Source organism: Orycteropus afer, unplaced genomic scaffold (assembly GCF_000298275.1).
Source record: "Orycteropus afer afer isolate SDZICR_OR568_19922 unplaced genomic scaffold, OryAfe1.0 scaffold00010, whole genome shotgun sequence".
Lineage (NCBI taxonomy): Eukaryota > Metazoa > Chordata > Mammalia > Tubulidentata > Orycteropodidae > Orycteropus > Orycteropus afer.
Window position 1 is genome coordinate 2598659 of NW_006921597.1, and position 25096 is coordinate 2623754.

At 42.5% G+C, this 25096-nt stretch overlaps 1 protein-coding gene across 1 annotated transcript in view; it reads right to left on the reverse strand.

Moving 5' to 3' along the window:
* NOTCH2 (notch receptor 2) overlaps positions 1–25096 on the reverse strand; it is a 251073-nt gene that overhangs the window by 8298 nt on the left and 217679 nt on the right. The window contains 15 exon segments of the mRNA XM_042782172.1: positions 1435–1603; positions 2963–3059; positions 3495–3705; positions 3905–4047; positions 5269–5616; positions 6996–7501; positions 8474–8586; positions 11355–11591; positions 13201–13333; positions 14847–15031; positions 15435–15588; positions 17128–17329; positions 18403–18631; positions 24253–24405; positions 24822–24941. Coding sequence (XP_042638106.1) covers positions 1435–1603; positions 2963–3059; positions 3495–3705; positions 3905–4047; positions 5269–5616; positions 6996–7501; positions 8474–8586; positions 11355–11591; positions 13201–13333; positions 14847–15031; positions 15435–15588; positions 17128–17329; positions 18403–18631; positions 24253–24405; positions 24822–24941 — 3000 coding nt within the window.

The following is a 25096-nucleotide window of genomic DNA, read 5'->3' on the forward strand; positions in this document are numbered from 1 at the left end:
ATTGACCCATGTCACTTTAGTTTTCACTGTATATAAATTATATTTCAATAAAATACATATTAGAAAAATAAAAATACAGCAAAACAAAACAAAACAAAAGATTTATAGCCTTATAACATAGCCCAAAAAGACACTGTTCTAAGTCCTACTTTGGTAAGTAATGATTGGGGTCTTAAAGGCTTGCAAGCAGCCATCTAAGGTGCAAATATTGGTCTCTCTCATCTGGATCAAAGTGGAGCGAAGAAAATCAAAGAAGCAGGGAAACATTTAGTCCAAGGGACTAGTGAACAAGTGAACCTCAGCCTCCATGACCCTGAGACCAGAAGAACTAGATGGTACCCAGCTACCAATGCCAATCACTCTGAAAGGGATTATTACATCAGGAGATCCTGGATAGAGTAGGAGAAAACTATGGAACAAATCTCAGAATAATAAAAATAAGACAAGGCTTCTGGTCTGATAAAGACCGGTGGAAACCCCAAGACTATGGCTCATAGTCACCCTTCAAGCCTGGAACTGAAGTCACTCCTGGGAATCAACTTTCAGCTAAACCATAGATAGACCTATGAGGTGAACAGTAACACTAGGGAGGTACTATTCTTTAGAAAAATGAATTATAAGAGATCAAACGGGCAGCATTTGCCCAAGGATAAAGCTGAGAAGGCAGGAATATATAGGAAAGAAGGACAAGGGGAAATGGTAACCACAGGAAGGAAGTGAGAGTGCTATTACACTGTGGGAACTGCAATCAATGTCATGAAACACAATGTCCATGAACTGTTGAATGGGAAACCAATGTGCTCTGTAAATTTTTACCCAAATCATAATAAAAAGTAAAAAAAAAAAAAGATCTATAGCCTTAGAAACCTTACAAGGGCAGCTCTACTCTGTCCTATAGGGTCTCTATGAGTCAGAACTGACTTGACAGCAGTGCGTTTGGTTTTGGTTTTAATGTCCTTTTTATATAGGCAATGGGGAAGTAAGTCTTTTAAGGTAGGGGCTCTTCTCTAAGTTAAATAAGCTTTTCTGTTCAAGTTTTTAAGTGCTTTGTCATTTTAAATTAGACATTCTAAACTAACTAATATTGACATAACTAATTTCAATATATATGAAACTATCAGCTAAACTAATTCTCCATCTCTTTGCTTTGAAGTAGTATTTCTCTACTCTACCACTATTTAACCCATTTAATCAGTTTATTTCTTCACAAGCATGCTAGTATAGGAAGCAATGTGAAATCCTTCATTTTCTTCTTATATGAGTTCAAAATTTCTGCATGCATTTTTTCCTGAAGCCTTCATTTCCACAAGCTGACTCAGAGTCTGTGAAATAGGCAGGTGTCACATCACTAGGTAGGACAAACACAGGGACAGACAATGGGGATCCAAGGGCAGGTACCAGCTGGTGAAGAGGGGGAGGCTTGCTGGCGCTGACCTGGGCCACGAACATTCACATCCAGCACATCGACCTCCTGCTCTGCCTGAGGAGGAGTGAGCGCCAATGATGGTGTCCTACGGATATCTGCAGCTTCCAGGTGCTGCTGTGTCCATGGGCGCCGGTCGATGGGGTCATCTTCTTCCGAGAGTAAAGCCTCATCTTCACCCTGAAAATGGAAAATAATATTCCTGTCAATCTGATCCCCAACCCAAACTTGCTGACAAGGAGCCTGTTGACTACTCTACTCCCAATCACCCACTCAGTTTGGTCTCCCCTCCTAGTTCAATCCTCTAGATTATGATCCAGTTGGCTTCCCACTGCTCTTATGATATGGTTTCTGCTTATTTCTCTGCACAACTCTCCCCACTTCCCCATTCCAAACTCTAAGCTCCTGCCTTAATATGCTTAATATGTCACTTGTAGATCCTTATTTTTGCTTCTAGGCCTGTGCCCACGTTATTCCCTCTGTCTGTAATGGTCTCTCCCACTTTTTTTTTCTTTTGTTTGTTTGTTTGAGTAACTCCTATCTACCCTTCAAATTTAAATTAATACCTTACTTCTTGCTGCTGGTCCTAAAAAGCACACTTTGCTTACCTCTACCATTAACTCTGTGTTCAGTGCTTACATAGAACTACATGGCAGTCCCTACCACTAAACTGTTAAGGTTGCTGAATACAGGGAATGAGCCTTGCTCACAGTGCATCCCTGTACTTATGTTAGTGCCTAGCACATAGCAAGCCAGCATCCAAGAATATTTGTTGAATAATAATTATTATAATTTAAAAAGCAGCTACCATTTATTGAGTACTTAGCATATCATAGGAACCAGGTAATGTACTTCACACATACTGATGTATTTAATCCTCACAACCACTCACAGAGGTAAAAAATATTATTCCCATTTTATGCATAAGGATAACAAATAAGCTAAGTAACTTGCTCAGTTAGTAAGTAGCAGAGTTTTGGACGTGAATCATGTCCTGATTGTAACTAAAACAATGTTCTTAACCATCATGTGCTACTGGCTCCCAGCCATACATAGCTGGGATGGATGGTCTCCTTTTCCACACCAGCCTCAGCCCAATCTACCTCCTACTTCTGCATGGTTTTAGTTTCCTGGCCTCAAGATGTGGAGCCCCCAAACTCAGTGGTCACTGGCTTTCTTAAAGTGTTTAATTCCATCTTCTCTTCCAGAAAAGGTATGGGGGAGATGTAGCCACAAAGGAGACTGCTACTTATACTTAGCATTCCTCATTCTACTACTATCAGCATGACAATTGAGGACAGGGGCATGATTTATTATTTTTGAAGAATTCTTACTGAAAAACATACATAACCCAAAGCCATCAATGAGCTCAGGATTGCTGCCATTCATTAGAACCTGGGACAGCCACTGCCTGGGCCATAGATAAGACCACCACTCTTTCTTCTGATTCAGGATACCCTCATTACCAAAGGACAGAAATTTGAAATGTGACCAGATAAATGAATGACAGTAGTGGTGGTTCTATCACAGCCTGTTTACCTTGGCTTTCTTCGGCTGGGGTCCTTCAGCATCGACCCAATGTTCACTTGTTCCAGAACCAATTAGGTTAGCCTCTGAGACTTGCACTGACAGGTTTCTGATATTATAGGGTGAGGAGGTGGGGAGAGAAGAGCAGAAGTTATGTCATAAGCTAATACAGTTGTTTTCAATACTTTGCCCACGACGACACACTTCCATGGCTACACTCACAATGTTAGAGGCTTTGGCCTAGAGAAGATGGGTAGTAGCTTATGTGCCATTTCCTCAGCATACAGCCATTCCTACTGATCAAGAGCTTATGACAGTGTGCTTCAACACAGGAGCTGAGCAACACTGGACTAAGATGTGCAGATGAGAAGTGCTCAGACTGACTGTGATCTCACAGTCATGCACAGGGCATTCAGAGCAGGGTCCAAGTGTGATCTTGTGGCCAGAGCTTGGAATTCAAAATCATGATTCAACAAAGCCTGCTTTTAGAGTTATCACAGCTTATAATTACTGTCAATAGTGGCTTCTTGGCAAACCCTCTTACTTCAGCCCCACGGCATCCTGTCCCACTGGCTCACGGCGCTTGTGATTGCTGGATTCTCGGCGAAGGGTGAAACCTTCAGGCAGCCAGAGGGAGCCATGTTTACGCTTTCGTTTTGCCATGATTACCCCCAGCAGGATAATAAATAGGATAATGACAACAGCAACAGCAAGTAGATAGAGGAGCTGAGTGCTTTTTGGAGTCCAGGATTCACCTGAAAAGTCCAGAGAGACCGGGAAAGTGAGGAATAAATGTTAACCTCTCAATATTATGATTAAATTCACTTAGGGGGCAACTTTGACCTCACCAGCTCTGAAAAACAGAGGACCAAATCTTGAAAAAGATTTGCCCCCTCTGCCCCCAAGTGACACCTTTCCCTTCTGCCCTCTCCCTTTAACACCAGTGCCACTCACTGATGACAGATACGAGAGGATATGACAGGGTCCCCTGGATGGCGTGAGAAGCCAGCAGAGCTGCTGCTGCATCGGTATTCTTGAAGCACTGGTCTGAATCTTGAACGCATTGGCGGTTATCAATTTCCAGAAATATTTTAGAGCTATGGGATGCCAAGGAAAAAGAGGAAGAAGAGAAAGGGTGAGTACCACAGAAGGGTGCAGGTCAATAAGCTCAGTCAGATGGGTTATATGAACACTCCTTCCTCACCTTCAGGATCAGACTCTCTACCTTGGTGACACTGCTTCCAGAAAGACCTCAGAAATTAGGATCCTGTCCTTTCAGATTCTAAACACTAATTCTCATTTAGGGAGTTCTTCACTTTCCTTAGTCTGACTGATTCTAAGCCTTCTGACTTGGGCAACCTAAGACAAAGTGATAAAACTACTAAGTCTTCAGAGCTGTCCTTTCCTTTTGGTGATCTTCTTCCAACCCCTCCCCATCTGCTCACTGGCACCTGGTAGTTGTGTGGGTGCCATGGAGTCAAGTCCGACTCAGCGTGTCCACACGTGACAGAGTAGAATTGCCTCATAGGGTTTTCCAGGCTGTAAACTTATGGAAATATGGTATATATATATATATATATATATATATATATTTTTCAAATAACGCTTGCATTGTATGCTTTTTTGCAATCTACATACCCCCCTTGTGCATTAATTTCCTGTGTGCTATATGTATTTATGTGGGCAGTTATATGGGAAAAAATATAGTAGATCACCAGGTCTTTCTTCCACAGAGCCACTGGGTGGGTTCAAATCGCCAACCTTTTGGCTAGCAGCTGAGCACTTAACTGTTGCATCACTAGGGGTCCTTGGCACTTAGTACTACTCTAAAAACCTTCCCCTCCACATTTTTGGTCCTTATTCTCCTTTGTCTGTACCCATATCTTGGCTAGCTATAGGGATAAAAGTTGTGGGATATACCAATTAAAAAGTGCAGTGTGAATGACAGATAATAGACGATTATTATCTTGTCAAAGAGACTTTTATCATAATTGAAAGGCTCTGAAAAGAAGGCAGTGCTTCATACAAAGAGGAGTTACTAATAGGGTGATTTAAGGCAGCTCTGGTGAAGGGTAGGGACTTTAGCATTCAAAGAGGCCATCCTGAAATCTTGCCTCCTGCTTACTCCAAGATCCCAAAGTCAACACAACTCTTTACCCTTAAATCGAAGAACTGGGGTAATGGATTTGCTCTACTGGGTGAGTGATTTTCTGTCTGAGGTCCGTGGTTTTATAGGCTGAGTTATGACTTCTGCTGCGTATCAAAGTGCTCAGGTTTATGAAATGAAACTTTAAGAAGTTCAGAAACCAAAAACCTACCCAGCCACCTCCTGCTCTTGTTCAACAGGAAGGGACCTACGTGTCATCCTCTGTTTCTTCATGGCAGCTGACTTTTCTCCATAATAGGGGTATACCATGAGGACCCCCTGGGGGTCCCGTTTAATGCGCAGGTTGGTATGGAGCAGGGTGCCCAGTGCCCGCAAGAAGCTGCGAGCATCCTGGAGCAGCTGTTCAGGTGGCATCAGCACCACAATGACCAGAGTTCCTTCTGCCAGGTTCTCCGGCTGGTCAGCAGCACAGTCCAGGCCATCCCAGCCACACTCTTCACTATTGCATCCCTGGTCACAATGGTTGTCTTTGTAGTGGTCTGCACAGTATTTGTCATACCTGGGCAGGGAAAGCCAAAGGAAGAAAAGAAAAGGGAGAGGGACTCAGACCAGCCTGGAGCTCTATTTGCTTTTCCACCTGCAACTACCAAGGATTTTCCAACATATCAGGTCAGGCCCCAGATGCCCGATAGCATCTTCCTTGAATTCTACTATCTCTAACATCTTAGAGTATGTGTATCAATGACATCAATGAGTACTTCCTGAATGAGAAACAACACATTATGCTCACTAGGCTACATGGACTTACAGACTCTCAGAGCATTGTAATCTTAAAATTTTTGAAAAAAAGCTGTATATGTGAAATGAAAAATCAACCCAGTTTGTGCTTCCTCTATTTTTGTATCCACTGCCTCTGGTGAGGTATCAATGGACTTTAGGAAGTAAACAGTGCCTCTAGAAACTGGAGCCATAGACCTGAACCACCAAAAGTTGTGATATAGAGGACTATATAATTACGGTCCATTCTTCCCGTCAGAACTGAATCCCAACTATGAAAGGAAGGGGGAAGCGTATGCTCCATTCAGGATACTAGATCTACCTTGTACTACCTTGTACGATTTCTTCTAGTTTATTTACCAAGATCAAATAGTGGGAAATGAAATTTGAGGCCAAGATCTAAATGCTACACATGCTACTTCTGCTATATGCTCATCTCCTTGCACCCTCCCTCTATATTTACACAAGTTGGTACAACTTGCCATCCTAGCTCATTGGAAAGATCAAGAGTCAGGAAGAGCTTGTACATACTTTGGAGAGTTCTTTAACCACCCCAGGTGTCTGTTCCCTCCCACTGAAAGAACACTAATACTCTCTGTGGCTTACAAAGTTGTTCAGAATTAACTGAGGTAAATGAATGTTAGATATGAAAGGTACTGTGTAAACCATAAAGCACCATAAAAGTGCCTAACAACTGCATCAATGAGGACCAGGAGGATTAAGTGGACTTATTTAGCTTATGCTTCCTGTGATGGGGAAAACCAGTCTTAAGGAATAGAATGGGGTGAAAAGGGAGAGGTACAGACCTTTCCATCCATCCTGTAGGCAGGTTATGTGAGAGGCTGCCTGGGAGTGGGCAACACCACTTTCAAAAGTTATTTCCCCCAGGAGGTCACGAGAGCAGCAGGTGAGAAGGCAGAGAAAGGCAGAGAGAGAGGGTGATTGTGCAGTGAGCACTCCTGGGCCTCTGTCAGCAGGGAGAACACACAGTTGGTGTGCGATGGGTCAAGGCTGACGCCCAGGAACAGAGGGCTTCGGGGCACAAGTCTGGAAAGCAGAGGCAGCTTGGGCTGAAGCACTGGAGTGGTTAGGAGCAAGAACAAGAGACTGAGTTGTGTTAGTGACAGTTCCTCTCAGCTTCTGGGAACCTGGAGCTCTTACTTGCATGTCTTGCTGTTCCTCTGGCATTCAAAGTTGTCAAAGAGGCACTCAGCTGTGTTGCACAGCTCATCACACTGGTTATTGATGTAATCCCAGCAGGGAAGTGGGGAGGAGCAGTTGGCCCAGGGGTTCTCCATGGTGAGGGAGCAGTCGCCCCCATCCCACTGGCAGGCATGGCTGTTGCAGGCCTCATCACAGACACCATCCCGGGCTTTGTCAGCACAATACTGGCTGAGACAGGTAGCAGGAGGCATGCTGGTGGGGGCTGTGTAGAGTTCACAGTGGCTGCCCCAGAATGGGGAAATGCACTTGCAAGAGTAATAAGGAGGCTGGTGCTGAGGATAGCAGGTACCTCCATGCTGGCAGGGGCTGCTAGTACATCCTGGCTCACAGTCTTGGGGATTGGGGCAGAAGCAGCGGGGTCCTGAGGCAGTATGCATACACTGCTCCCCTCTCCTACACTTCACTTGTCCACAGCTGCTCTGGCATCTTGCCCCAGAGAATCCCTGTGGAAATTGGTGAAGAGATGAGGAAGGCATGACAACTCTTGAGGGCTTGCCCATTTTCCCCTCCCCAAACCCTCTCCTGCCACACCTCTAGGGAGATAAGCACAGACTCATCACTAAGATCCCTTCATGTAGCTTCCTGGGCCAAGTTCCAACAAAAAGAACTCTTCAAGTCAACCTATAGAGTGGAAGGTTCCATCTGATGAATGCAGAGTTCTCTCAAACAGTGCACTTCCAGAAATTAAGTCCACAGGTCACAGTAGATGAGAGTCACGTGATATTTTATCTATATGTACTTTCTCTAACTGTCACTATTACATCAGTCAGATGATGACTTTATAGGGAAATAAATCACTTTGGAATTTCAGGTATCTGAAAAATTTTCATGTCTCATTTCATTCTTATACTTCCTTCTTAACCCAAGCCAAGATTACTGGAAAGAGTTTCTTTTGGTATCTCTCTATACATCGTAATCTCCATTTTAGGGAGGTTTCAGCCTCTGACAGAGGTAAAACACTGTGTAGACCTGAACCACATGGATGCACAAGGATAGAAGTAGGCTTGTTCTAGTATAAGAAGCAGTTTGCTCCCAAATGATTCCTGCCAAAGAGTTTAAATAGCGTTTCCAACCAGTTCTGGCCCAATCTGGGCAGCAAGACTGCTTTCCAGCAGGGACTGAGAAAGCCAGACACCAGCCTGTTTTCAAGGGAATGCTTCACTACTTCCTGTAATTTCTTTTTCCCTTGGTGCTTCTAGTAACTGACAGTCACTGATTAGGGAGCTACTCTTTCTGGGACAGATGAAACAGCATTAAGTGGAACACACTGAGTACTTTCTTCTGCAGGATCTAAAACGGAGAGATCTCCCCATTACGGGGTGTGCAAAAACTACACAAAACTGAGCTCAAGCTTAGCTTCAACACAGATTGTACAAGAGAGAATATATTCCTTAAATCATCAACAGGGCACTTACCGGGGGACAACGACAAATGAAACCATCAGGCATGTTGCTAGCCACAGCACAAGTCCCTCCATTGAGGCAAGGCATCTGGGGACACACATCCACGAAGGTTTCACAGTGACGGCCTCAAGGCAGAAAAGGAAAAAGAGGTTTTTAAAGGCAGAAGTAGTAATGGCAAGTTAACTGGACAGAACACTGCTGGCATGTGAGTTAGCCAGAGGATTAGAGTTGGAGCAGGAGATACATGAGATTTCAGTTCTAACCCTATGGGAACATGAGAAGACAAATAAAACACTCAAGCTCAAGATTACTGGCCCCACCACTGGCTCAGTTCCCTTACCTCTCTGGCCTACACAATAAAACACATGTGATATATACCCTGAAAATTTCATGTAACAGGATGGATACAAAAAGTGACCCTGATCTAATCACACACACACACACGCACATAGACACACACTCCTACCTACGAAAGAGAAATGAAACCTCAGTTTTTTGAAGGTACTTTAGCTTTTGTAAGTCAAAATAAACATTTAAGAAAATCATTCACTACATTTTGCTAGCATTATCTACTTCATAGATGGGGCTATTCTAGGCCAATATAGCTATATGGTTTGCAGAAAATTGTCATCTATGACACCTCTTCTCAACCATTCCTTGGCTTCTCTATAACCTGACTATTTTAAAATATAGCTCAGTTTCCCCAGAGTTAATTTTCTCCAGACACAGTTCTGAAATAGAAGGCATCTGTAGGTTGTTGGTATGTGATGAAGTAAACCAAACAACTGAAAATATGGAGATGTTGTAGCACAGCAGAGCCTCTTGGCAAACAGTGGACTGCAGTCAGTTAGAAGGTAAGAGGTGACTGTTATCCATTGAACTGTGTGCCTTCAAAAGAGACTTCATACTGCTAACTCCTGGTAACTGTAAATGTGGCCTTGCTTGGAAATAAAGTCTCTGAAGATGTTATCAGCTAGGTCAGTGTGAGGTCCTCCTAGAGTAGGGTGGTTCCTAGTCCAATCTGAGTTGTGCCCATATGAAAAGAGAAGAGACAAAGAGACACAGAGACCATGTGAAGCAGAGACTAATGCCAAGCTTGGCACCAGGAACCACTAGAAGCTGGAAGAGGTGAGGAAAGATTTTCTATAGGGCCTTTTAAGACACCTTAATTTTGGACTTCTAGCCTACAGAACTGAGAGACAGTACATTTGTGTTGTTTTAAGCCACCAGTTTGTAATAATTTGTTACAGCAAATTACCTAGAAAACTAATACAGTGGCTTTAAACAATTAATTAGTATTTTTATGCCAATCAGAATTCAGAGGCAACAGGTACAATGTTTGTCTCTTCAAATCACAGCAGCAGCTAGCAACCAACAGCAGCCATCACACGGAGACAGCGCAGCTCACCGGACCAATGGCCCCTCACAGTGACTTCAGCATTCCATAATACCTACAGGATCACTTGTTACGCTCATGCTCAGAAAACAAGACTTTTTTTGTTTTTCCCTATTGTGTGGAAAGTGCACAAACACCACTGCCTGGCTGTGGTGTACTAATTGGAAGTAGTCTTCATTCGTCCCTCTCCTGTTTTTCCCTGTGTGTTTGTCAGTGTTTCTAGATAAAGGGGCCTTAGGGGCACGAGAGGAAAAGCGCCAGCTTTTAACCATATCTGAGGTTAATATGAGGCTGGTCATTCTCTTCCTGTTGTGCATGTGATGCTCATAATGGATTCTTTCCCTTTTTATATTATTGCATCCAGGCAGCTTCCATACCACAAAATCTCCCCCTCTCTGAAAAATTCTAAGGTTTTCAAAAGTAGTATTAACTTTGAAATTGGAAGAAAGGAAAATGGACTTGGGATGTAGCAGACTCCATCTTGCCAACTTATTATTAAACAGACCATTACAGCTCATTTCCTGACTCCCTAGGAACCTGATAACATCCTCAGTATAAGAGATACTGCTGAAGTACAAGCTTTGGAATGCTTCCAGAAAACACAAGATTCCAAATCTGAGTATTTGATGATACTCCCCTATCTAGATACAAACAACTATTTTGGTCCCAGCATGTCACCAACCTGCCCCTCTCCAGAGTCTCTGTGCTCTGTGATGAAATAAGAACCCTGAGAAAAAAACAGGAGCAAAGCCAAATCTAGGCTGTGCAGACAACACCTGTGACTACTGCAGTTTTCTAGCATAAGCTCCCACCAAGTGAATTTCAGGTAAACACACACCTATTTGGATCTACCCAAAAACCAAACCCACTACCACAGAGTTAAGTCTGACTCATAGTGACCCTAAAGGACAGAGTAGAATTGCCCCACAGGGTTTCTAAGGTTGTATATCATTAGAGAAGTAGACTGCTTCCATCTTTCTCCTGCAGAGTAGCTCATGGGTTCGAACCATTGACCTCTTTGTTAGCAGCTGAATACTTTAACCAGAGCACTACCAGAATGAATGAATGTACTATCAGAGCTCCTTATCTGGACCTTCTCTACTTTAATATTCTAGAAGGTGCTAAGTTTCCATGGGATCCATAGGTAGAAAGAAGGGCAATGAAACCAGGGTTAGATGTAAGGTTCCTGAAAACAGAACATAATTGGGCTCAACTACTCCCAACTTCCTACCATTTTTATTCCTACAATGGCATGATATAATCTATGTCTACAAAAGGGAAGGCATCTCTCAGAAAAAGTAAAAGGGAGAGACCGATTACAACACAGCATAGAGCTCAGACTTTGGAAAAAATGGCCTTTAAATTAAGCTGGTCTTATTTTTCATATCTAAGAAATGCTTCATTTAAGTCTGAGACAAGTCATGCATAGTCCAACCTCCTCACTAATATCTCCCTCAAAGGAAGGAGGCCTGCCTGGGCGGCTAGAGAGGTTCTCACCAGTGAAGGCACTGCGGCAGACGCACAGGTAGTCATTGGTAAGCTGTATGCAGTCCAGGCTGCCCTCAGAGCCGCAGGGGTTTGAGAGGCACTCATTGATGTCCCCCTCACACCGTTCACCAGCAAAGCCAGGCAAGCAGCGACAAGTGTAGCCCCCAATCTTATCCACACACTGACCACCATTAAGGCAGTGGGGACCCCCAGCGCAGTCATCGATGTTCTCTTCACAAAGCAGGCCTGGAGGAAAGAGAGAAGAGAGACAGAATGATGAAAACCCTTGCCACTGCTTCCCAGCATGGGAAAACTACTGCTGTTGTCACTTCCACAACTAAAGGTTATACTCTTCAGTCTCATTGTGTGCCACTGAGCTGATTCCAACTCATAGAGACCCTACAGCAACCCTATAGGGCAGAGAAGAACTGTCCTATGGGAATTCTAAGGTTGTAATATTTATGGAAGCAGACTACCATATCTTTCTCCTGTGGACTGGGTGGTGGCTTTGAACTGCCAACTTTTCGGTTAGCAGCCAAGCACTTAACCACTGTGCTACTGGGGCTGGCTCCTTTCTCAATATGTAGGGGGACCTTTTAGGTTGAATAGGGAAAAGCATACTCTTGTTCCATGACATCTGCCATCATCCCAGTGAGCAATATGAGCAAAGGAAAGAGTTTGCTTAGGGCTTCACATGTATTATCCCACAATCCAATGCAGTAGTTACTCTATGGAATAGGCACTATTATTTGCCCCATGTAAAGACAAGGAAACTGGGCTCAAGAGAGACCAAGTAAATTTTCATTAATTAAAAAAAAAATAAAGTTCAAAAGAGAATGTAACTTAGTAAACACATAGATTATACCAATGTAAAAATATTGATAAACACTGGAACTTAAATTATGAGTGATGTATCCTTTTTAAGTTTTATAATCATTGGCTTTTTTCTGTAAAATAGTGTGAGTACACTATTGCCTTTATTTGAAAAAAGAGAGGGGGAAATATCCTGCTGAAAGTTCAAAGGTTAATTCCATTCAAAACAGAAGTCATTTGATGTACTGTGGAGATAATGAGCCAAGGGGCCTGATGACGAGTATTACTCCATGATAAATTCTAAAAAGTTACAGAAGAAAAGAAAACAACTCTGTATTCCTACTATTCCCATTTGTAGCATACACTAATGTAAGCAAAGCTATTAAAAAGAAAAATAAATGTAAACAAAAGCCTCATTTTCAACAGCAATAACTAAAGATAAAATACCTAGGAAAATGTGCTACACCTACATGCAGACAGCTTTAAACAGTGCTGAATGACACCAAAGGAGGCGTGAATAAATGAAAAGACACACCATGATTAGATTAAGAAACTCTTCATCATACAGATGTCAGTTCTCTGTATGCTAATTCATAAAGTTAATGTGATCCCAATGAAAAATACCAAAATACACCTTGGGGACTTAGAATTTGATAAAGATGCCATCTTAAGTCATTGGCTATAAAGGTCAAATAGTCAATAAGTTGTGTTGGGATGCCAGTACTCTGTTACTCAGAAAATATGAGCTAATTAATTGCTTTATAATCCTGGAGTGTAGAAAGTGTTGCTAACAAGGATTCAAAATCTAGAAGCCATAAACAGACTGATAAAGTCAACCTCGTTTGGGGTTAAAAAAAAAAAAAAAAAAAAAAGCTTCTGTGTGGAAATGGTTTGATTTATCAGAATTAACAGAGAGAAAACTAAATGCTTAGAATGCAGCTAGTCTTACTGTCTTTCAATTTTTAAACACTTTTCAACATAAGCATGGGCTTGTGAGTTACAGAATACCCTGGACTGGGGACAGGTGAGGCACATTTCATACCCCGAGTGCCTGGAGGGCAGGAGCACTTGAAATGGTTCACAAGGTCAATACAGGTGCCTCCGTTCTGGCATGGCTGGTTCTGGCACTCATCCACTTCATACTCACAGTTGACACCCTGATATCCTGGAACACACTGCCAGGAGGAAGCAGAAAGGGCATGGAATATTGGACCAGTGTTAGAAACAGCACTAGAGCAAGGGAGAACCAGACCTTCCTGTGAAACACGCCCCCTCCCAAGTTCCTGTACGTTTCCCTGGAGTTATCACAGTCCCCGCGACTCATTCTGTGCAGCATCAGCCAGCAGCTTGTCAGCATTTACCTATTCTCTTCCAGCTGAAGAAGTCACTTTAAAGGAAGGAAAGGACTGAACATTCTGAGGGATATTTCAGATATGACCTTTGCCCAAAACTTTTGTCTTCCCATTAGCAGGCTTCCTCATTAAAAAAAAACAAAAAAACATGCAACTTCTTTGTATGTGATGAGGAACCAGCTCAAATATGGTGCGTGTGATTGGTAGTAAAGAGGTTGTACTTCCTGAACTCCAAAAAACCAAACAAAACCCACTGCCATTGAGTCAATTCTGACTCAGAGAGACCCTATCAACAGAGTAGAACTGTCCTATAGGGCACCCAAGGCTTTAAATTTTTACAGAAGCAGATTGCCTCATCTTTTTTTGCAGAGCAGCTGGTGGGTTTGAACCAGCTTTCTGATCAGCAGTACAATAGTTTAACCACAGCCCCACCAGAACTCCTTTCTCAAGCTCCAGGTTCAGAAAATTGTGTGCACACATGAGACACGGGTTGGGCTAGAGGCGGGGGCAGGGGGAGGTGGGCTGGCTGGCTGTGATATAGAAGTTAAGTTTTTCTCAGTGTTGCTTGGTGCCCTTAATTAGTACCAAATTCATGTCTCTGGAGGTTTGTTAATGTCATGCTCTAATCATTATCTGAACATTAAAAAGACTGATATATAAGTCGCTCAAAGGACCCATACTCACTGCCATCCATTTAATTCCGACTCATAGTGACCCTATAGAACAGTTTCCAAGTCTGTAAATCTTCCTCCCGGTGGTGGGTTTAAACGGCTGATCTTTCAGTTAGCAGTTGAGTGCTTAACCATCTGCACCACCAGGCTCCACTCAAAAGGCCCATACTTCCTCAAATATACACACACAACACTTAACCATGGTGCTAGCAGAATAGGTGAGCAATATTTTTGTTGAAAGAATTATTAGATGATTGATCAATTTGCATACAAAGGTGGCATGGGTTAAAGAAACAGTCCTCAAAGTGGCTACATATTCCTACCTCAGCAGCTATTCAGGGAAGCACCAGGGGCCATTGGTCTGGGGGCCCTGTGGAACTCACTCAGTAACGAATGCTGGCTTTGAATCCTAGAAGCAACCCTCTTGGGGATGAGATGGTTCCAGACCTCTATAAAAACACCTTACCAGAACTCTGCTATATTAACTTATTTCACAGGGAGGTAGTTCAGAAACAGTGATTGGTAAATACTATAAGAGTGATTGATAAAAATCTGAAAAGCATAGAAATAAGACATTAGAAATTAAACTCAATATACCAAGTATTCCTAGCAGATGCACAACCTTCTAGGAGCTCTGTGGGGTGTGTGCCTTTCATCTGGCTCACCTCGCATCGGTATCCACCAAGGAAGTCATTGCATGTGGCTCCGTGCTGGCAGGGATTGGACCCACACTCATCCAGCTGTTCCTCACAGTAGCTCCCGGTGTAGCCCATGGGGCACTGGCAGTGATGTGTGTTGCCAGCACTGATACAGATCCCAGAGTGCTGGCACAGGTGGTCGACAGGCACTCCTGGAAACCCGGGGGGGGGTGGGGGAAGGCACATGGCACACATCAGGGTCAGACCAAGTAACGAGGAAACTAATTTAGGTCAGTCAACATGTCAAATTTTATTCTCTTCTAGATCACAAGCCTCAGTACCAGATTTTTGTTCAAAATAAATCCTGAAAGTGGAATACATGTTACTTTCAATCCAAATATAATTTTGTTTTGGAATCACTAAACCTGGCCAAACATGGTCCTCTGCCCTTTGACCTTCTGTCTCAGGCCCTTTTTCCAGAGCATTGCCCATTACTACTATCTTGTTGCCCATTCACTACTATCTTACCCCACAGTAATGATCCTCACTCTAAAACAGTGCTGGTCTGTCAATACTTGAGTGAATGACCCTCAAGCCTACGAGCACAGAGCTCACCTCTGCGGGAGGCTGCCACCTCACAGGAGACCCTGGGCACGTCACAGTAGGCACCAGCCCATCCCAGGGGACACAGGCACCGGAACTGTGCTCTGTCCTGAACGCAGGTACCTTTGTTTTTACATGGAGACTGGCTGCAGAGGTTCACCAGGGACTAGAAGAGAGGCAGAGTATATATACATCAAAATCCAAGTACCAAAAATGAAGAAAATAAGTTACATTGTGCAACAAGGAATGAAAGGAAAGTACACTAATTAACCAAATTAAAAAGAAAGGAAGAAAGAAAAAAGCTCTCACCCAAGTCTTAAACCAGTTCTAGTGTTCCCAGGTACAGTCAGTGCTTTTTCCATTTGCTGTGAGTTGACTGTGACCCATGGTAACCCCATGTGTCTCAGAGGGTGTACTCCAAAGGTTTTTCAAGGCTGTGACCTTTTAAAGGCAGATCACTAGGCCTGTTTTCAGAGTTGCTTCTGGGTGGGTTTGAATCACCAACCTTTGGGTTGGCATCCAAACACTTACTTGTTTTTTACATAGTCTAATCCTTCTCACTTCTGCTATTTAAAAAGCTCTTACCACAGAAGTTTAATAGTTGAGGGAACCCAAAAAGTTAAGTGATTCCTATGCTCTGGACATGATTATGTCCAGATTCATGACATCCTTGTGAGGCTAGAGAAAGAATGAGTGGGAACTGTCAGGCAGGTCCACAAGTCTCCCTCTAATCCTGTGAGAGATTCACAGGGGTCTTGTCTTGACCAAATCTGTCTGTGATATAAATACAGATAAAATAACTTAAAGACTGCTTGATAAACTTGAGTCTATCAGAAGCTTATTTTGAAGGGGAGAAAATCAGGCTTATGAAAAAGATAAAGCAAAGAGTGATAGGGGACTAGCACCTATCTCCTTTGTGATTGGTAGGTGATGGCTCGGCCCCTTGGGGAAAGGAGACCACACTTCACACTTACAGCAGAGGCTATGGTAAAAGAAGAAGCCAGAGGGTGGAGGCAGAGTGCTCTGCCAGCACCTCTTACCTCACCCTGTGAGAATGGGCAGGAGCCCAAAGAATGTTCTCCTGATGCACAGAATCATCAATAAGCTGTTTAATACACAGAGGTGACTGTTTTCACGTCCAGTGTAACCAAAGCCTTACTGAAGTGCACTCTGTAGCCAAGTTTGGCCATATATTCCTAAATTCCATTCTTGTTAAAAGAGGTACTTCACCCCTAGGGATGTTGTTAATTTTTTCATGAAATGAAAGGCTGGACTAGTTGGCTACGAGGGCTCCTGCTGAACCTAAGATGCTATAAAATGTTTATTTATATATTTTGAATTAAAAAGATCTATGAATAGTTTGATTTTGAGACTGTTACATTGTCATCCCCTAAAAATGTTGCCATCTGTTCTTTAAAGAGTATCTTTGTTTTTCTTTATTTCTCTGTGTTCCCAATATAAAAATATTCTTATTTCCCATGCTTATTTTCTGCTATTCTTGGTAAGCTTCTTATTAACAATGTTACTTATGTTTGGTAATCTATATAATCTTGTCAATGTCACCATTTTGGAATCTACCAACTAGTAAGAAGTTAACCCTGAGATTAGAAATTTTTCTTTTAGGAGGACCAGATTCTGTCTGGAGAAAGAATGAATTTAAGACTCAGGTACTGTGAGGGAACTGAATGAATAGAATGGAAATTACCTGACAATTTTTCCCAGTGTAGCCCAAGGGACAGGTGCAGCGGTAGGTACCCAGGCCATCAACACACGTTCCCTCATTTAGGCATGGGTGAGAGTTGCATTCATTGATCTCATGGAGGCAGAAGGGGCCAGTGAAGCCCATAGGGCACAGGCAGGAGAAGGAGTTAATCCCATCGAGGCATGTGCCACCATTGAAACAGGAGCTAAGATGCAAACATGAGAGCAACATCAGCTTTGTGACCCGGTTGCTTGGACCTCACCATTTGAAAAAAGGTTTCTGGGATCCAAGATATTACAATCCAAAACCAAACTCACTGCCGTTGAGTCGATCCTGACTCACAGTGACCCCTCCTTGGGTTTCTGAGGTGGTATCTCTATGGAAGTAGATTGCCCAATCTTCCTTCCGAGGAGTGGCTGGTGGGTTTGAACCGCCAGCCTTCTGGTTAGCAGTCAAATGCCTTAGGCACTATGCCACCAGAGCTCCCTAAGATGTTATGGAGGCAAAAAACAAAAACAAAAGCCTCAAACCAAACTCACTAGCCATAAGTCAACTGTGACTCATAGCGACCCCCACTGGGTTTCCAAGGCTGTAATCTTAATGGAAGCAGACAGCTTCAACTTTGTTCCATGGAGCAGCTGGTAGGTTTGAATCACCAACCTTCTGGTTAGCAACCAAATGCCTGAACCACCACCACACTACCAGAGCTCCTTCACAGAGCCAAAAGCCCTATATAAAAATACCCCAAGCACCCCTACTTCCAATGGGCTTAGAAGTATTAAAAGGCTGAGCTCACTAGAGAGTCCGAGAGAAGGGAAAGTTTCTCAGTCCTTCTGTGGTTTTCCACATATCACACTTCATTTTTTCCCTAAATCAATATAACTTACATGAAAAATGTTAAATATCCCTTAACTCTAGATTTCTTCATGAAGGAGAAACAGAACAAACTTGTTGATAAAAACAAAATAACAAACCTCCCATAAATTAGTTAGAAAGCAGTTGTCAAGTCTGCAAAGATACAGAAAATTCTGGACCAAATGTCAACTGCAATGACCAGGAAGCCATGCGGAGAATGGAAGAGGATTATAGCTCTCTGTTCTCTGAGCAAGAAATAAATGATGATCCTCACCATGAAACTTTTCAACATCTGACCTTTGGGGACTGGGCAGTGGGAGGCGGCTGTGGATGTGGAACCAGAGAGGATGCTTCACCCTTGCCCATCCCAGCACTGCACTCTCCTTCTTCCTTTTTCTCTTCACAAGTGTCTGGGTGGCTTACCTCTCCGTGCACTCATCAATGTTGTTCTCACAGTGGACTCCATCAAATCCCGCCTGACATTTGCAGGTGTAACTACTGACGTAGTCCGAGCAGGTCCCTCCATTCTTACAGGGTTCACTCAGACACTCATCCATGTCCGTCTGGCACCTATCTCCAATGAATCCCGGAAGGCAGAGGCAGGAAAAAGTATTGACTCCATCCACACAGGAACCTCCATTCTGACAAGGATCTAAGACATTGCACACAAGAATTAGAGATCTGAACAGCAGTATCAACTTCATTTAGACTCAGAAAGGTGAGTGACTTGAACTAAGTCTCACGAAGGGCAGTAATGATTCTGACTTTTCCCATAGTTCTCCCATTTGCGATAATGAATGCAATAACATCTGCTTGTTTGGTAATTGCTTGGTAACAAGGACAAACTTTGCCTACACCTCCACTAACAGTATAAAATATTAAGGGTTATAAAAATTATACTGTTGTTGTTGTTATTAGGTGCTGTTGAGTCGCCTCCAACTCCTATTGACCAGCAGAACGAAAACACTGCCCAGTCCCGCGCCACTTCCACAATCCTTGTTATACTTGAGCCCACTGCTGCAGCCAGTGTCAGACCGTGTTGTTGAGGGCCTTCCCCTCTTTCTTCCACCCTCCACCTTACCAAGCATGATATCCTTCTTCAGGGAATGGTCTTTTCTGACAACATGACCAAAGTAGGTGAGACAAAGTCTGGCCATTCTTGCTTCCAAGGAGCATTCGGCTGTCATTCTGTTTCCAAGGAGCATTTCAGCTGCACTTCCTCCAGGACAGACTTGTTAGTTCTTTTAGCAGTCCATGGTACTTTCAGCATTCTTTGTCAGCACCACAACTCAAAAGCATCAATTCTTCTTTGGTCTTCCTTATTCACTGTCCAGCTCTCACATGCATATGTTGTTGTTGTTATTTATGTGCCATCGAGTCGGACCCAACTCATAGTGACCCCTCTTGGGTTTCTGAGGCGGTATCACTACAGAATTAGATTGCCCAACCTTCTTTCTGAGGAGTGGCTGGTGGGTTTGAACCGCCAGCCTTCTGGTTAGCAGTCAAATGCCTTAGGCACTATGCTACCAGAGCTCCTATGAGGTGACTGAAAATACCACAGCTTGTGTCAGACGTACCTTAGTCCTCAAGGAGACATCTTTGCTCTTCAGCACTTGAAGGAGGTCCTTTGCAGCCGATTTGCACAACGCTATATGTCATCTGATGTCCTGATCACTGCTTCCATTGGCATTGATCATAGAACCAAGCAATGTGAAGTCTGACAACTTCAATCTTTTCTCCATTTATCATTATGCTGCTTATAGGTCCAGTCGTGAGGATTTTTATTTTCTTTATATTGAGATGTAATCCATACTGCAGACTATTCTACAATCTTCATCAGTAAATGCTTCAAGTCATCTTCACTCTCAACAAAGTTGTGTTGTCAGTGTAACACAAGTTATTAATGATTCTTTTTCCAATCCTGATGCTACATCCTTCTTTACATAGTTCAGCCTCTCAGATTATTTGCTTGGCATACAGATTGAATAAGTATGGTGACAGGCTACAACCCTGACACACTCCCTTCTTGATTTTAAACCATGCAATGTCCCCTTGTTCTGTTCAAACGACAGCCTTCTGGTCTATGCACAGGTTCCTCATGAGCATAATTAAGTGTTCTGGAATTCCCATTTTCTCAATGTTATCCATAATTTGGTATGATCCACACAATCAGATGCCTTTGCATAGCCCATAAACAAGTAAATATCTTTCTGGTATTCTTTGCTTACAGCCAAGATCCATCTGACATCAGCAATGATATCCTGCATTCCATATCCTCTTCTGAATCCAGCTTGTACTTCTGGAAGTTCTCTGTCAATACAGTGCTGCAAACATTTTTGAATTACCTTCAGTAAGATTTTACTTGCATGTGATATTAATGATACTGTTTGATAATTTGCACATTCTGTGGGATCACCTTTCTTTGGAATGGGTACAATATGGATCTCTTCCAGTCAGTTGACCAGCTAGCTGTATTCCAAATCTCTTGACATAGACAACTGAGTGCCTCCAGTGGGGCATCTGTTTGTTGAAACATCTCAATGGGTGTTCTGTCAATTCCTGAAGCCTTGTTCTGTGCCAATTCCTTCAGTGCAGCTTCGACTTCTTCCTTCAATAACATTAGTTCTTGATCATATGCTACCTCCTGAAATGGATGAAGACTGACCAGTTCTTTTTGGTACAGTGACTGTGTACTCCTCCCAGCTTCTTTTGATGTTCCCTGCATCATTCAATATTTTGTCCATAGAATTTTTCAATATTGCAACTTCAGGCTTAAATTTTTTCCTCAGTTCTTTCAGCTTGAGAAATGCTGAGTGTGTTCTACCTTTTTGGTTTTCTAACTCTAGGTCTTTGCACATTTCATTGTAGTAATTGGCTTTGTCTGCTTGAGCTGCCCTTTGAAATCTCCTGTTCAGTTCTCTTATCTTGTCATTTTTCCATTTGCTTTAGCTACTCTCCACTCGAGGGCAAGTTTCAGTCTCTTCTGACATCCATTTTGGTCTTTTCTTCCTTTCCTGTCTTTTTAATGACCTCTTGCTTTCTTCATGGAAGATGTTCTTGATGTCATCCCACAATTCTTCTGGCTTTCAGTCATTGGTATTCAGTGCATCAAATCTATTCTTTATATGGCCTCTAAATTCAGGAGGGATATATTCAAGATCATACTTTGGCTCTTGTGGACTTGTTTTAATTGTCTTCAACTTCAAGTTGAACTTGTGTATGAGCAGTTGATGGTCTGTTCCACAAGCAGCTCCTGGCCTGGTTTTGGCTGAAGATATTGAGGTTTTCCATCGCCTCTCGCCACAGATGTAGTCAGTCTGATTCTTGTGTGTTCCATCTGGTGAAATCTATGTATACAGCTGCCATGTGTGTTGCTGAAACAAGGTATCTGCAATGAATAAGTCATTGGTCTTGCAAAATTCTATCATGTGATCTCCAGTATTATCTCTGTCACTAAGGGCAGATTTTCCAACTACTGGTAATTCTTCCTTGTTTCCAACTTTTGCATTCCAGTTACCAGTGATAATGAACACTTGATGAAATCTTGATTGCATGTCTGGTTAATTTCAGACTGTAGAAGTTGATAAACATCTTCAATTTCCTCATCTTTGGCTTTGGTGGTTTGTGCGTAAATTTGAATAAGTATTAACTGTAGGCGCATGGATATTATCCTATCACTGACAGCACTGTACTTCATGGTGTTTTTGAAACATCCTTTGTGATGATGAATGCCATGCCATTCCTCTTCAAATTGTCATTCTCAGCATAGTAGACCATATGGTTGTCTGATTCAAAGTGGCCAAAATTGGTCCATTTCAGGTCACTAATGCCTAGGATATCAATCTTTATGTGTTTCATTTCATTTTGACAACTTCCAATTTTCCTAGATTCATACTTCATACATCCCATGTTCCAATTATTAATGTTTGTTCACAGCTGTTTCTCAATTTGAGTCATGCCACATCAGCAAATGGAGGTCCCAAAAGCTTTACTTTATCCATATCATTAAGGTTGATTCTACTCTGATGAGGCAGCTCTTTCCCAATCGTATTCTGAGTGTCTTCCGACCTAAGGGACTTGTCTTCCTGCACCATAGTGGACAATGTTTCAGGGCTATTCATAAAGCCGCCCAGTAATTTATCAGACAGTGTTTCTCTGCTATTCATGAGGTTTTCCCTAGCCAACTCTTTGAGAAGTGGATGGCCTCTTCCTCTTCCTAGTCTGTCTCAGTCTGGAAGTTTCATTGAAACCTGTGCACCATGTGCAATCCTGCTGGCATTTGAAACACCAGTGGCACAGCCTCAAGCCTCACAGCAACATGCAAGCCACCACAGTATGACAAACTGACAGACAAGTTTGTCTTCCTTAGCTGTTTGAAACCTCTCTGTCCTCCCCTTACCTGCATCCTGCCACCTTGTTGTCCTCGGCTTTCCCTCCTTCCTGGTCTCTCAGATATTTACAATTTTTATACTCTTACTTTTACATAGGTTGGGCAATCTACTTCCGTAGTGATATTGCTTCGGAAACCCAAGGAGGGGTTGCTATGAGTCGGGTCCGACACGACAGCACCTAACAACAACAACATGTGTGCTCCTTCCCCAACACACAGAATGCCAGGAAAATGCTCAACATCACTAGCAAATAGGGAAATGCAAGTTAAATCCACAATGAAATACCACTATTCATCCATTCAAAGCAAACTCACTGCCATAGAGTTGATTCTGACTCAGAGCAACCCTCATTGGGTTTCCAATGCTGTAAATCTTTACAGAAGCAGACCTCCTCATCTTTATTCTGTGAGGCGGCTTGTAGGTTCAAACCACTGACCTGGTTATCAGGCAAATGCCTTAAACCATTATACCACATGAGCTCCTATGCATCTACCCACTAGAATGACTAAAATTAAAATGACTGACCATAACAAAGGTGGTACAAATGGAACTCTCATATAATGCTTGTTGTTATTAGCTGCTGTCAAGAGAGCCCTGACTCATAGCAACTCTGAGCACAGAGAGATCAGACCCTTGTGATCCACAGGGTTTTCAGTGGCTGATTTTTCAAAAGTGAATCTCAAGGCACTTCTTCCTAGCATGTCTTAATCTGAAAGCTGTTCAGCATCATAGCAATACGCAATCCTCCACTGACAGACAGGTGGTGGGTGCACTTGAGGTGTGTTAGCCGGGAATTGCACACAGGTCTCCCATATGGAAGGTGTGAATTCTACAACTGAATTACCACTGCCTTCTATATACAGTGCTAATGAAAATGAAAATGGTACAACCCTTGGAAAATATTTTGGCAATTTGTTAAAAATTTAAATACATATCTACCACATGACTTAGTCATTCCACTCCTAGGTATTTACTCAAGAGAAATAAAATCCTATGTCCACACAAAGACTCATTCTAAGCAGTTATATTTATAACATCCCAAACTGGAAAAAAACCCAAATGTTCATTAACCAATGAATTGTAGGATAAATATATAAAAGAACGATATTCAGTAATAAAATGGAATGTGCTCATGATACATATACAACAACACAGACAAAGCTAAATCATGTGCTGGTTGAAAGAAGAAAGGACAACAACAAAGAGCACGTATTGTATGATTCTATTTACATAAAATCATAAAAAACACAAGCTAATCTATGGTGACTGAAGGGTAGATCCTTGACCTTCTGGAGACAGGGAGGTGGGAGTAATGGTCAAATTACAAAAGGGATGAGAATACTTTTAAAGGGAGAGATATGTACATTATCTTAAGTGATGGCTTCACAGATGTTATATATCAAAACTTTTCAAATTATATACTTTATATGAGTATAGTCTATTGTATGTTAATTATACTTCAAGAAATCTGATTAGGAGTTTCCAAGTATAAACTGCTTCAAAAATAAAGATGTGAAAAATAGTTTGAATAATATATATTCATATTTTGTAAATGGAATTAAACAGTACTTTCATTAATTTCTTTAAAAAGAAAAGAAATCTGATTAGGAAAAAAAAACCAATAACCCTATCATAGCACTGTCTCCATCCACCTCATCAACGTACAAATGCTTAAAAGAGATTCCACTGTCTTAACGTCTAAAGACACTAGCTTGAATCGAAAAAATTTTACAAAGTACTAATATTAAAGACACTAGATAAATGATTTGCATGGACAATTTAGCATTGATAAGAGGCAGTTGCCTCACTAAAGTTATCTCATCTGTTCCCTATGTGCCTTCCTCTCCCTGATGGGGCTCAGGAGCTGGCTGTCATTACTCACTGGCAAGGCAGTCATCGATGTCCTCCTCACAGTCCATACCACTGAAGCCTGGAGGGCACTCACACATGTAGCTGCCTGGAGTGTTATGACAGACACCATGGTTCATGCAGGGCCTGGAGACACATTCATCAACGTCTATCATACACCGCTGACCTAGAAATACAGGGGCAATGAATGGCCCAGTCGAAGTTAATTCTCACAGACATCTATGGGTGGCCTAAGCTTCAGCTCGGGTGGACAGGGCTACTTCAGGGACATCCCAGTTGGTCTCTGGGTTTGGAAGTCCCATGAAAAGTATTCTTTCTGGGAAAATTGCTTCCAAGGTACCCCAATTCCCTGTAACACACCCTGGTTTGAGACTCTGAGAGTTGTAGTCTTCTAGCCACTAGGGGGCTCCAAAGACATGCATAATGGAATTTTTGTGTAGGCAGCTTCTGTACAAAATTTGTTGTTGAAGACAATGGGCGGGCCTCAGAAGACCAGGGCCTTCCATGCCATCTGAGAACCTGGCCACTTTGTTTAAAGTTCAGAAGGCATTTTCCCTGGCTTCTCCACCCTCATGTTGTTACCTTTCCAGCCAGGAGTACACAGACAGGTGTAACTCTCAAAATTTGGTGCCTCTTTGCAAACAGCAGCATTCTCACAAGGGTTTGGGGAACAGGGAGCCAATACAGTCTGACAATTTTTGCCTGTAAAGAAAATGACAGAATTTATGATAGAGAACTTGCCAAAGCAGCAGGTATTTCCCCAAATTATATTCCAAAGGATGTTGTCATGGAAGAAGCAGTAAGGAAACCAAACAATTTCCTAAAGACACTAGACTGAAAGATAAAAAGCAATTTAA